The sequence below is a fragment of the Perissodus microlepis genome, chromosome 16, assembly GCF_051167445.1.
Source record: "Perissodus microlepis isolate ML-2025 ecotype Zambia chromosome 16, ASM5116744v1, whole genome shotgun sequence".
NCBI lineage: Eukaryota > Metazoa > Chordata > Actinopteri > Cichliformes > Cichlidae > Perissodus > Perissodus microlepis.
The window spans coordinates 6936377-6948108 of record NC_140476.1 but is presented as its reverse complement, the minus strand read 5'-3'; the positions used below and the strand labels follow the sequence as shown (position 1 = coordinate 6948108).

At 43.1% G+C, this 11732-nt stretch overlaps 2 protein-coding genes and 2 non-coding genes across 4 annotated transcripts; 2 read left to right on the top strand and 2 right to left on the bottom strand.

The window, feature by feature from the left end:
* Positions 1-1744: 1744 nt before the first annotated feature.
* tyw5 (tRNA-yW synthesizing protein 5) lies at positions 1745-5120 on the bottom strand. Its single transcript, XM_084954466.1, has 8 exons — positions 4930-5120; positions 3642-3796; positions 3388-3457; positions 3269-3313; positions 3028-3165; positions 2844-2931; positions 2413-2529; positions 1745-2338 (listed from the first exon to the last, which is right to left on the bottom strand). The coding sequence occupies exons 1-8, from the start codon at positions 5008-5010 to the stop codon at positions 2025-2027; spliced, it is 1008 nt and encodes a 335-aa protein (XP_084810592.1). The 5' UTR covers positions 5011-5120; the 3' UTR covers positions 1745-2024.
* Positions 5121-5244: 124 nt separating this feature from the next.
* On the top strand, positions 5245-10689 carry maip1 (matrix AAA peptidase interacting protein 1). The gene is made up of 5 exons (XM_084954467.1): positions 5245-6107; positions 6195-6266; positions 7898-8024; positions 9493-9640; positions 9723-10689. The coding sequence occupies exons 1-5, from the start codon at positions 5739-5741 to the stop codon at positions 9799-9801; spliced, it is 795 nt and encodes a 264-aa protein (XP_084810593.1). The 5' UTR covers positions 5245-5738; the 3' UTR covers positions 9802-10689.
* A 553-nt stretch (positions 10690-11242) lies between these two features.
* Positions 11243-11316, bottom strand: trnai-aau (transfer RNA isoleucine (anticodon AAU)). Its single transcript has one exon. It is a non-coding gene; the product is annotated as a tRNA-Ile (tRNA).
* A 112-nt stretch (positions 11317-11428) lies between these two features.
* trnai-aau (transfer RNA isoleucine (anticodon AAU)) lies at positions 11429-11502 on the top strand. The gene has a single exon. It is a non-coding gene; the product is annotated as a tRNA-Ile (tRNA).
* Positions 11503-11732: the final 230 nt, after the last annotated feature.

Sequence of the window (11732 nt, the reverse complement as noted above, 5' to 3'; positions counted from 1 at the left end):
AGGGGTGCGCCCGTTCGTGTACTTTCATTGTGACTGTGGCTGAACCAGAACCGGGCCCACAAAATGTTGCGCTTCCTCCCCCAACTCTCTGCTGCTCTTCACCGAGACGTTTCTTCTCCTAACTCAAACGGAGGGAAGAGACATTCAGGACGGTGCACGGCGCCGTTAGCCACGGCTCAGACTGTTACCTTCAGCTTCATGTTGTTTTTTTTTTTTTCTTTTTGCATCCAAAGCCAAACTAGTTTTAAAATGGGGTTAAAGTCTGGGTGTTTGTCAACTATGCAAGATAGTTTTTGTAGCACCTCAAACATGATCTGATCAGTCAGAACATTTTTGGAGTTTTTCACGTAGCCAGCAGTTTACTGAAATTTTTTTGCCCACAGCGTGCATCCGTCTCCTTCTGGGAAACAGTCGTATCTCGGAGCTTTTTCCTGCTTCACGTAGTCGGTCACTGGTTGGCTCTTGTGCACTCACGTAAACGCTGAGACTTACTGACGAAATGTGACGACAGGGACTCACAAAGCGGTGTTAGCAGGAGATACAAAGCACACTGGGGAGATGCTGCTTCACTGTTTACAGAGCTTTAAACTGTTTGTAAGGAAGCAAAGAACTGTAACCTTCGTGCAATAAAAAATTCAAACTGAACTATTTGCTGTTTTTCTATTTAGATGTGCTTTTAATGCACTGGTCGATCACAGGCTTGCCAGATGGTACTGAACGTTGCATCAAAATCTGACTGTACTTTTCCTTGTTAAGTCCATCAGTTTTGACATCTCCAACACCACTGACTGAAATTCAGCTTCACACCATAACAGAGCCTCCACCATGTTTTATATTCCTTCAGAATGGCTTCTTAACAGCGACCTGTCCACTGAGAGCATTTCTGACCAGGCTTCAGTGGAAACTCTGGACTTTCAGCTGATGCATCTCTCACGTCCTGTGTCAAGTGTTTGCTGGATTTGTTCCTGTTTTTTTAAAAACATGATTTTCAGATACTGTTCATCTGTTGCATATAGGTCTTTAGGCCTGCCACTTCTTTTGTCAAGTTTCTTCAAATTCATAAGGACACACTGCACACCATACTGAAATGTGCCAAGTTTTTGGCTAATAGCTTGAATCACCTTGTCGGTGCAAAAACACCATTTTTCTGTTAACCTGTTGTCTTTGGCATCTTTTGTGACAGAAAAAGAGTACCTAAAGACAAAATACAACTTGCTGTTGGCACAATACCGGTTAATTTCTTTAGCTAGGTGCCTAGCATTAATTGTCCTAAATAACAAATAATTCAAAAAATACTGGCCGCCACTAGTTCTACCCCTCAGCCTCATAGGAGATTAATACATCACCTTTTTCTAGAGTTATGAATTTCAGAAAACCTCTAACCTTGAGGTTAAGGTCACTTGGATTCGAACTTATCTGAGATTTTTAGTAGCTGCACCTATGGTGTCACTTTGAAGTTCATACGTCATTTGGTTCTCACATTATCGCATTCGCAAACTTGGGTGTCCGCTCGTCTGCCCGGCAGGATGACAACAATACCTCATCCAGCCTTTTACAGCCAAAGGGTAATAATGGAAATGGTCAGGCAGTAGGACTGGACTGAAAATGAGTGAAAAAGCAGCCAATGTCCAAGCAAAACCCTTAGACAGACCTTTAGAGAGCTGGAGGACCACTGTTCACACCCACTTTAAAAATTTACAAGAAAGTCTGACTGCTTAGAAGCAAAATATAAGAGTCTGCTCAAGACTTTTGCACAGTATTTTATCTCTCTTCATGTATCACCACAAACATGGTCAAGCTGTCAATTGCCATTCAGAAGTGGCCACACCCCTTTCCATTCAGTCTTTAAGCTTTATTAAAGGAATAAACAGGTGAGCTGCATCCATGTTTCCTCTGTGGACTGTCTCATTTTTCAGCTCCAATTTCAATTTTTTGTACACAACACACAGTCAAACTATCAACAGTCGACCTCCACGCTGAGCAAAGCAGTGCTGCTTTACTGGATACTTCACATGTCTCAGAACTCATCCAGGTTTAGTAAATGGACTGCTGGATAATGTAGTCTCAGAGTTCTGCTCCGTGTCTGTTTTCCTGTCGCAGTACGTCCTCTTCTGAATGCGCTGAATCATGCGCCGCCCGTAGAAGTCCCGATAATCTGCTGGCAGTTCATCCAGAGTGTGAAGCGCCCTCTCCAGGGCCTGAAGCGCTCGCGTTGCAGCCACGGGGTCTTTGTTACCGTACGGATCCTTCTTGTCGTAGCTGTCTGCAGGTAGATGGCGCCAGAAGATATTAACGCCCACTCCAAACTGCAGAGCGAGCGTGTTGTGGAACCACAGAGCTGTGGAAAACAGGGACGCTGGGTTCAGTCGTGTTTCATGTTTGGCTGTAGGAAGAATGAAGCACTCCACCTACCAGGGATGAAAAGCAGATCTCCGGGCTCCAGCATGCACTCGTATCTCTTTGCTCTCACAAACTTAGGAAACCGCTTCAGATCGGGGGCGTCAATGTCCAAAACCTCTGACTTATCGCCTAATGGGAAACAATGAGAAACACGCTGCTAACCAAGCTCATGCCTGTTGGTGGATAACTTTAACCTGCGTCTTCAAAAACCAACATTTAGCAACCTGAATGCTAAACCAGTAGGTACTTGTTCTTCTAATGTGTTCGAGAAGATCCTGCAGATATCTCCAAAAACAGGCAACTCGTAGCAGAATCATCTGCAAAACCTCTTCACGTGATTTTGGTGCAAAATGTCCCTTTACTAAGAGTGGACACAGTAGATGCGATACTTTTTCAGCATTAAAACTAACAGGAAGTCCTGTTTTTTTTTTACAGCCACTAACCTGACAGGTAGAGGTGCAAAGCATCCTGGGGGCTGTAGAGGACCACTCTCTTTGTCCCGGTCACCTGAGCCAGCAGGTTGTCCATCACCTAAAGAAACCAAAGTGCAAAAAACCAAGAAGAAAGGACCGTGCATGTTTAGAAAAATACACAGACAGTCCTGCAACAGCTGCCTCTGAAACTCACATCGTAGTGCGTCCACAGCTGCAGACCACAGGAGCTGATGCGGAACACGCTGGAGAAGAACTGCTCAGGTTCAAAGAAGTCAGGTGTGTGAAAGTCCTCCGCCAAGCCCGGGAACTGTTTGCTGAGCTCAGCCGGTTCCTGCAGGAGAGAAGAGAAAGCTCCTGTAGTTACGACTTGCAATGTACACCCCAAAAAAGTCATCAGGCTCCATTCTTTGTGAGATTGAAAGTCTTCTTTGTACCTTTCGGACGTCCTCCCCAAGCGAACGAAGGTAGTAGCTCTCATCCTGAAACCAAACCCAGCAGTTTCTCATTAAAAGAATACATTTGTGTATTTTATTATGTGCTTTCTGATCCTCACCTCACACAGGAAGAAGTCAGAGTGTTTCTTCTCTGATGCTCTTCTCACAAATTCATTAAATGGCAGAGTCCTGTCAACGTGGAGCACATGACAGGTGTGGAGATTTACTGCTGTCTGTGTGTTTACATCTATCACTGTGAGGACGTATTGGCTCTTTGTAGCTTTAAAGAGCTGTGTGACACTCAGAGCTGGTTTAATAAAATGCTCTATTCTTAAAAAGCAATACAAACTTGTGTGTGTGCACGTCAGCTTACTTGTAGGCAAAGTTCTTGTGAAGGAAATCCATCTGGGGCACCGTGGACACATGAATCTTCACCTCCTTGTCTCCTCCTTTTTCTCCAAGATAGTCAACTGTCCACTTCTCCAGGCAGGGACCCAGAGACACGCCTCTGAGAACAGCCGGTCGACGCTGCAGGGACAACAAACCCGAAGAGACACTTCACTCCAGTCTTTATCACTGATTTCAAATTAACGTGCCTACGATCCAAAAGTTAAGCAATTTATTTGACCCCCACTGGACAATTGAAGATAACACAGTCCAATAGCAATAAAACGTTTTTTTCTGTACCAACATGATGATCCTTTAAAGAGCTAATTGATAAAAATCGGCATATGTCAGCATGGTGGACAAAAAATGGACAAAAGAAGAAGCAGTTTCAGCGGCAGTTGCAGTATACAGTGTGTTAGATGGATGTCCTTCAAGAAACCTGGAGAACTATTTCTGAAGACTACTTAAAGAAAGCTGCCAAAGAGAGTTCAGGCTGTATTTCAGAATAAAGGTGGTCAGAAAAATGTTGAATTTAAAGTTTGTTAGAATTATACAAACTCTGTTTTTGCCTTATAAAATGTGTTTCCGTGTGTGTATTTGAATAAATTGCTGCCTCTATTTGCCATGTTCTGGGCAAAATACAAACAAATTAGGGATGGCTGAGACACTGCACAACAATGCGTGCATAAAAACTTCCCTGGTAGCAGTGAAGTATTAGTAAAAAAGTCCAAGTTAATTGTTTTTACTGTGAAAGTTTTCCAGTTGTCTTGGATTGTGTCTGGAAAAGCTTAACACTTTTTCACAACCAAATTAAACCTCAGCCTAAACAATTTGTTAGCTTGAATGCTGAAGATCAGCTCTTTGATTTTAGGAGGGAGAGGAAGTGAAATATACTTTCTCAGGCCTCACATCCCTTCAGAATAAACGTCCTTTTACCTGGATTAGGATATAAATCATTCAAATTATCTCTAGCTGCAGCATTAAAGCAAAATACACGTAAATGAATCGATAATAATGATCCAATACATAATTCATGTGATTCTCCATAAGGAGCACTTTTAGTATTTTAAGAAAATTTTGATGTTAAAACGTATGTATTTTTACTTTTATAATGTATTTTCTGTGGCAATAAGAAGTGGCTGGATTCTTTTTATAAAGCAGGCTGTGGTGGAGAATTAAATATGTATGAGTGAGTGTGATGGCGCTCATGTAAACTGCTGCTGTCACTTTTTCTTGCGGCCCTGCCCTCGTGCAGTGAAGCACATCCGTCTCACCTGTGGACAAATGTTCCTCAGAAACACCTCCCTGTCTACTGCTGCGAAGACTCGCACAGGTATTTTCTCCTGGAGCTCCATTTAACATGATTTAACGTAGAAAGTCTTCAGTCAGTGATTGTAAACACTCACACTGGGTGTTACGTTATCAATGTTCCCCATAGAAACGAAAAATAACTGTAAAAGTTGGCTTTAAAAGAAAAGCGGGATAAACTTTTAATTATTCGTAACTGCTAGGCTTATTTTAATGATATTAAAAAACTGCGTCACTGTGTGTTTTATGAATATCTGTTTGCAGGTTTTTAATGCGTGACGTGTTTCTAACCGGAAGATACAAGAGGATGGACAAGAAAGCTTCGTCCAGAGCAGATATGGGGAAAGACCGTCCACTTCCTGTTAATTCTATTGTACATAAACTAGCTGCGGGTCAGCAGGAGGAGCAGCAGAGGACGCCTTCAGGCTGGTCCTTAATATAAATGATCATAAAACAGAAAAAGCCCATGTTTGTTTGTTTGTTTATTTTCACAAATAGAGCATCAACAGTGTGTCTTACCCAAGATAAAAATGACGCTTATGTCCGTTAGCTTTTCTTACGGGAAGCCGATTTGCTCATAAAACGCTAGCATTTTGCTCATGCGTGCTGATTGGTCGATTATTCCTCAGTAGTTCCAGTTTCCAAGCGATAACTAAATATTAGAAAGGTCGGTAAGCCAAAGGAAAACGTTTACCCCGTTAAACTGACAATGTTGGCTACAAACGTTAGGTGCCTATCTAGCGAGCGCCCCCTATGAAGCCCCGAAGTTCAAAGAATGGCAGTTCTTCACTTTATCAGACGCTCTCTGGTTTCAGCAAACCTACGGAAAAAGATGGCGCTGCCCATGTTAAGAGGTTGTTTCAGGTTGCAGTCAACATTTAGCTTCAATCGCCTGTTTTTAAAAGAGCGACTCGTCCTGAACCGGCTCGGTAACAGACGACTACCTCCCTGTTCTCCCGCCGCTGTCGCGGCAGCGGTCCGTCGCTATAGCTCGGACCAGGGAGAGCAGAAGCACCAGAAGGTGGTGGTGGTCGGCATCCCGAACCCCTTCATCTGGTTCCGCACCCGGATTTACTACTTCCTCATCAGGACGTACTTCGACAAAGAGTTCAGTATAGAGGAGTTCACGGAGGGGGCGAAGCAGGTGAGTGGAAGGCTGAGCTGCAGAGCCCAGATTTCCTCCGTGCTATGTGTTAATGTGTTATTAATGATGGTGTGCTGTTTTCTGCAGGCCTTCTCTCATGTTTCCAGGCTGCTGTCACAGTGCCAGTTTGAAGCCTTGGAGGGCCTCGTAGCTAAAGACGTGAGTACGCTAAATACACCTGCATCAGGCACAGATTCACTTGGTAACAGAGGAGAGGACCACAGGAAATGAGAGCATCGGTGGGCTGTTACAGAGCTTAAAGAAAATGTTGCTAAAGTAGCCTAAAAGTGCAAGAGCACTATTTAAAGTACCTACAGTGAATTATGCAGAGTCGTTTAATGCACTAAAACAGGAGGAAGAACTGAAGATCGTCATTAGGAGTAACCAAGATTAGAAATGAGTACATCAGAGGGTCAGCTCAGGCTGGGCTGAGATGGTTTGGACATGTGCAGAGGAGGGACAGTGGATATACTGGGCAAAGGATGTTGAATAAAGAATTGTCATGGATGTAGTGAAGGAGGACAAGAGGAGGGTTGGTGTGACAGAGGAGGATGTAGGATATGGGGTGAGGTGGATGCAGATCCATCTATTTGCTGTGGCAACACCCTATCTGTTTACTGCACAGTGAACTTACCACATCAGACCGCCACAGCCGGTCTGAACCAGCTCTGAAGCTGGAGATGTCCACATTAATAAACCCTGTTAGGGGACTATTAATGTGTGGGAATGTGGAAGTGTCGTTGTTTAGCTCTGTGGGATAAAAAATTTGCCATATGACTTATTTTTATTTTGTTCTAACTGATAAACATCGGATGAAGCAGGGCTGGAAGGTAAAGTGATCTCGCAAAGGTTGGGCTGCGGCAGGCCCAGAGGAGGGCAATTCAGGAAATTACCACAATCGCCAAAAGATTGTGGCTGTCACTGAAGTGTGAAGGGCTGCCAGTCACCCTGCAATCACCCAGGTCTGATTACACTGCAGGGTATCTTGTGATAAAAGGCCGGGGTAAACACAAAAGATGACGTGAGGTACTGTTGGAAACATACCCGAGTTGTCAGCACCATCGCCCTATCAAGTCCTATTAAACAAACAGAGACACTATTGCAAAGTTCACTCCTGTTTCCTCTCTGGACAAATCTGCCTAGTTGTTGTTTCACTGGTTGGTGAAGTCCTGTTAAAGAGTATCGTGCTGAGGGATTTTTGTTTTCTCTGACTGAGAAAACAAGGATAGTACATCTTCTCTGGGTAGTAAACAGTCGGTCACATGACCATAGGAGCATACCCTCCTCGAACATGACGACCATCATGCTTTATTCATAACTGAGACTGTGAACTCATCTGGAAATTACTGCTGTCACAGAGCGAGGTAACTAATCGCTGTGCAGACTTATTTACAGTCAGACAAGCAGAGCAATCGCCCCCTACTGGCCATCAAAAGGAATGCAGGTTTAAGGCTTAGCATTGGCTTCATTTTATTACACCTGTCCATCTTTTAGACTGTCTGCCAGTTTGTGTTTTGTGCTTCAGGCTAGAGAGCAGAGTAGCAGAAGGTTTGACAGAATAGAGACGTATGAAGGACATCTGTGTCCTGCTAAGTGCTTCTAAAATACTGTAAGGTGATTTAGATAGATTTAAATCACCTTAATAGACTCCAGAGTAAGACTAACTCCTCAGGTTCAGGGCTTTGCTACTAAATATGCAATAATCAAAACATCTGGCCTTGTTTTTAAAGATAAACTTAGGATTTTAAAGGCTTTTTATTTTGCTTGTTCTAAATTTCTCAACCATACAGCTGATTGGGAAGCTGGAGGAAAAGTGCAACCTGCTGCCTTCCCACTATAAGAAAGCACTGTCTGCAGAGCCCGATGAGATCATGTACACAACCCCCGGGGATGTGGGAATCTTCTACGATGACAACGGTAAGCATGAAGTGTCAGGATTACTGGCAGGGTAAGACTGTCTGAAAGGCCTTAAACCTGCTTGTGAGTTTCCTCTGATGTCTGAGGACTCAGACTGTGCTACAGACATCCAACCACCCACAACTCACCCCAAAGAAAGCAGCACTGAGAGGCCTTTCAAGGTTTTGATAAGTTGACTCCCCCTCGTGCTTCACAGTGGTTTGATCCAGTCCCAGATCACAGAGAGACAGACGCTGGAAAAGATGAGAAGCTCGGGTGTGGGGCGGGGGCTTCACGGTCACTTTGCTTCCTATTTTGGCGTCTTCTATTCAAGACATGTGGATGTCTTTTCTGACTTGCAGCAAGTCTGCAGACATTAGTATAAATGTTTACGAGGCTGTGATGATGTCACAGTTGGCGTGTGCAGCTGCGAATGCTGCGATCATAAACAAGGTTTAAAACTGGGGTGACGTGTTCCTTCCTTAAGATGAACATGCACCATGTTTGTTTTCACTTGGTACAACAAAGCCTCAGATACTGTATTAGTCCACAGCTGAAAATAGTCCCCAGCAAACACTCTTGTTGTGGTTGTGGTGGACTGCTGAGTGCAGCAGTAGGAAGCTTTAAATACAGAAATAGATGTGTATACTTGTTATACACTATATCACCAGTACGTACGTTATAGTGAGCACTCACTCACCCATCCAAATCAGTCACTTCCATGTCCACGGGTGTATAAAATCAAGCACCTAGAATGGATTCGAGAGGGGGGAGCTCACGATCAATGATCTCTGAAATGGGTTTCATGGTCGAGCAGCTGTATTTGCTGTATTAGAGCAGGGGAGACTTGTTCTCTGGAGTGATGGATGACACTTCTTCTTCGACACCTACCGCCAAACTCAGACTCATCCATCGGATTGATAGAGTTTGGGTTTGGCGGCTACCAGGTGACAGTATTTGTCTGACTGCATTGTACCAAGTGTAAATTTTTGTGGAGGGGGGATTATGGTGTGGGGCTGTTTTTCAGGAGATGACCTCAGCCTTTTAGTTCAAGTGAAATGAACTCTTATTGCTGCAGCATACCAAGATGTTTTTGTCAATTTTATGCTCCCAACTTTGTGGGAAGGCACAGGCATGGCTCCTCCCGTTCCAACATGACTGCGCACAAGTGCAAACAGCGAGGTCCATAAAGACATGGATGAGCGAGTTTGGTGTGGAAGAACTTGACTGGCCTGCACAGAGTCCTGACTTTGAGACTGTGAGCCAGGCCTTCCTGTCCAACAGCAGTATCTGAACTCACATATGTGCTTCTTGGAGAATGTCCAAGCCGTGGGCCAACATATTAAACCCTATTGATTAAGAATGGGATGTAACGCAAGTTCATATGTGTGTGAAGGCAGACAGTGAATATTTTTGGCAACATAGTGTATATGTGCAATGAGATTTACCTGTATAAATAAAGGTGGAAATGAACTGTTTACTTTTCCAGGTAGGAAGTTTGTCAGCATCCTGATGCGTTTCTGGTATCTAACGAGCGCACACCTTCCCGAAGACTCCATGGAGGGAACTCGTATCTTCCAGATGGCCATTGGAGAAGGAGAACCAGAAACTAAGAGACTGCTTACTGCAATTTATGAGTGAGTATCTTTTTTTTAATATTTCTGTACATTTTTCAGTTACTTGGAGTCATTCTGATCTTTCCTTTTACCTCTCTGACAGATTCCAGAGGGAGTTTACTAAAGGAGTTCCTCCAGACTGGACCATCACCAGGATAGAGCACTCCAAGCTTTTGGACTGAGGTGGTGTTGAAAGAAAAATAGTCACAGCTCAAGATTATCCACACAGGGGGGAGTGAGACACAGCTCCTCAACGAAAAGGACTAAGTTGGATTTATCCACAATTTACTTAAGCAAAGACACAGGAGCCAATCACAGCCGCTCTACTAAATACCACCTTGGACTCCTGGTTTGTTTCCTTGCTCTTTCATGACGTAGAAATTTGAGTTTCAAGCCTGATTTGGCTTGTAACCCCTGCTCTCAAAAGTTGAACACTTTCAGGAAGAAAGTGTTATCTTCCAGTTAACAGTCATGTGATCCCAGATGGGTGGGGTCTTCAGACAGATTAACAGTGACCAGCTGATTTGAAATGAATACATTGTGATGGTGCTGATGCGATAAATGTCTCCCAGCTCAATTTGACCTGAGTCTGACGAAGTGACTGAAACCACTAAGATTTTTTTAATCTTTTTTCAGTCTTTGATCTGCTGCTGTGTATTCTCATCTTTAAAAGCTGAACGCATTATGAGATTAAACACTTCATGTGAAATCATTCCTTGAGAGAAAACACTCACTGTTTTTCAGAGAAGACCGACCGACGTCTGCTTCTGTAACTGTGGAGCTGCAATCAGGATGTACGTGGCATTTTTTTTGTTTTTGTTTTTTGTCTCTGATTTATTTCCTGACCCTTTGCCTTCAGGAGTTTTTGGAGTATGAACCTGCTGTACATGTGTCTCTGATGGTTAAGGCAGCTTCACGAAGCTGCAGCAGACTCGGTTTTATTAAAGATTTGAGGAATGAAGTGTATGCTGCTCCTGTGCAGTTTATGACACGTTTGTTGTTATATATGATGACAGCGTGTTTGTGGATGTTCTAGGTTTTTAAAAAATAAATAAAACTATTGGAGAGGGGTGTTTTTTTTTTTTTTTTTTTTTTTTTTAAAGGAAAGACTACATTTCCAAAATTACAAAACTGACACCTTTAAATAAGAAAAATCTAAAGTTTTTCTTAAAAATTTGTGATTTCAAGCTCAGAATTAGTAAAACATTTTTTCTAGATTGTTTTCATATATTTGTTATGATGTATATAGATTTTAATTTAATTATTAACATATTTTAAATTTTTCTGCTTCAGAAGTATAGCCTAGGTGATACAGTCCACACAGGCCAACGACACTGTCACTAAAACAAGCAGGCAAGAATAATTTGCATTGCGCTCACTTTAGAGAAAACAAACTAAAAACCCTGTATGAGCCACAGTGAATTTATAAACATTGTCTATACTTAGATTATTGTCGGCATCTATCAGACTGCAGGTGTCAGAGCTCGTGTTTAAATTCTCTTGTTGTTTGCTTTCAGACAGAGGAGCTCTGAGAAACACTTTGTAGCACACATTGAACACATTGTAGCTTTGGCTGCCTGATACACTCGCGCGATGGTTTTATATACACCAATAAAAACACACTGGCCCGTACGGGGATCGAACCCGCGACCTTGGCGTTATTAGCACCACGCTCTAACCAACTGAGCTAACCGGCCATATGTCCATAGGTGCTCGGTCCCCGCACGCCGAGATTCCTACCCTGTCAGCAGGACTCCAACTTTTTCCTCTTGTCCGTGTCAAAGGTGTTGGTCAAAGGTGCTAGTGCAGGGCCGGTTAGCTCAGTTGGTTAGAGCGTGGTGCTAATAACGCCAAGGTCGCGGGTTCGATCCCCGTACGGGCCAGTCTAAATTTATTGGGCAGCTTTGGTATGTGGATTAAAAAAAGAGAAGAAAAAGACAATATTGCCAACCTGTAGCAAAATACACTCATCTACACCAAATTTGGATCCAACAGTGGGTCCAAAGACTTAAATCCGAACAACTAAAGGCTGCTTTATAAGAATAGTCTCGGCATAAACTAAGTAATGCTGTTGAAATTACATATCTTAGATTATACTTATTCTTCTAATATA

Excerpts from the sequence above, each read along its gene's own strand:
- maip1 (XM_084954467.1), top strand. The coding sequence starts at position 5,739 with ATGGCAGTTCTTCACTTTATCAGACGCTCTCTGGTTTCAGCAAACCTA. Across the intron at positions 6,108-6,194 it reads TCACGGAGGGGGCGAAGCAG|GCCTTCTCTCATGTTTCCAG; the intron begins GTGAGTGGAAGG and ends TGTTTTCTGCAG. Across the intron at positions 6,267-7,897 it reads AGGGCCTCGTAGCTAAAGAC|CTGATTGGGAAGCTGGAGGA; the intron begins GTGAGTACGCTA and ends TCAACCATACAG.
- tyw5 (XM_084954466.1), bottom strand. The coding sequence starts at position 5,010 with ATGGAGCTCCAGGAGAAAATACCTGTGCGAGTCTTCGCAGCAGTAGAC. Across the intron at positions 3,797-4,929 it reads TGAGGAACATTTGTCCACAG|CGTCGACCGGCTGTTCTCAG; the intron begins GTGAGACGGATG and ends TTGTCCCTGCAG. Across the intron at positions 2,339-2,412 it reads AGATCTGCTTTTCATCCCTG|CTCTGTGGTTCCACAACACG; the intron begins GTAGGTGGAGTG and ends TGTTTTCCACAG.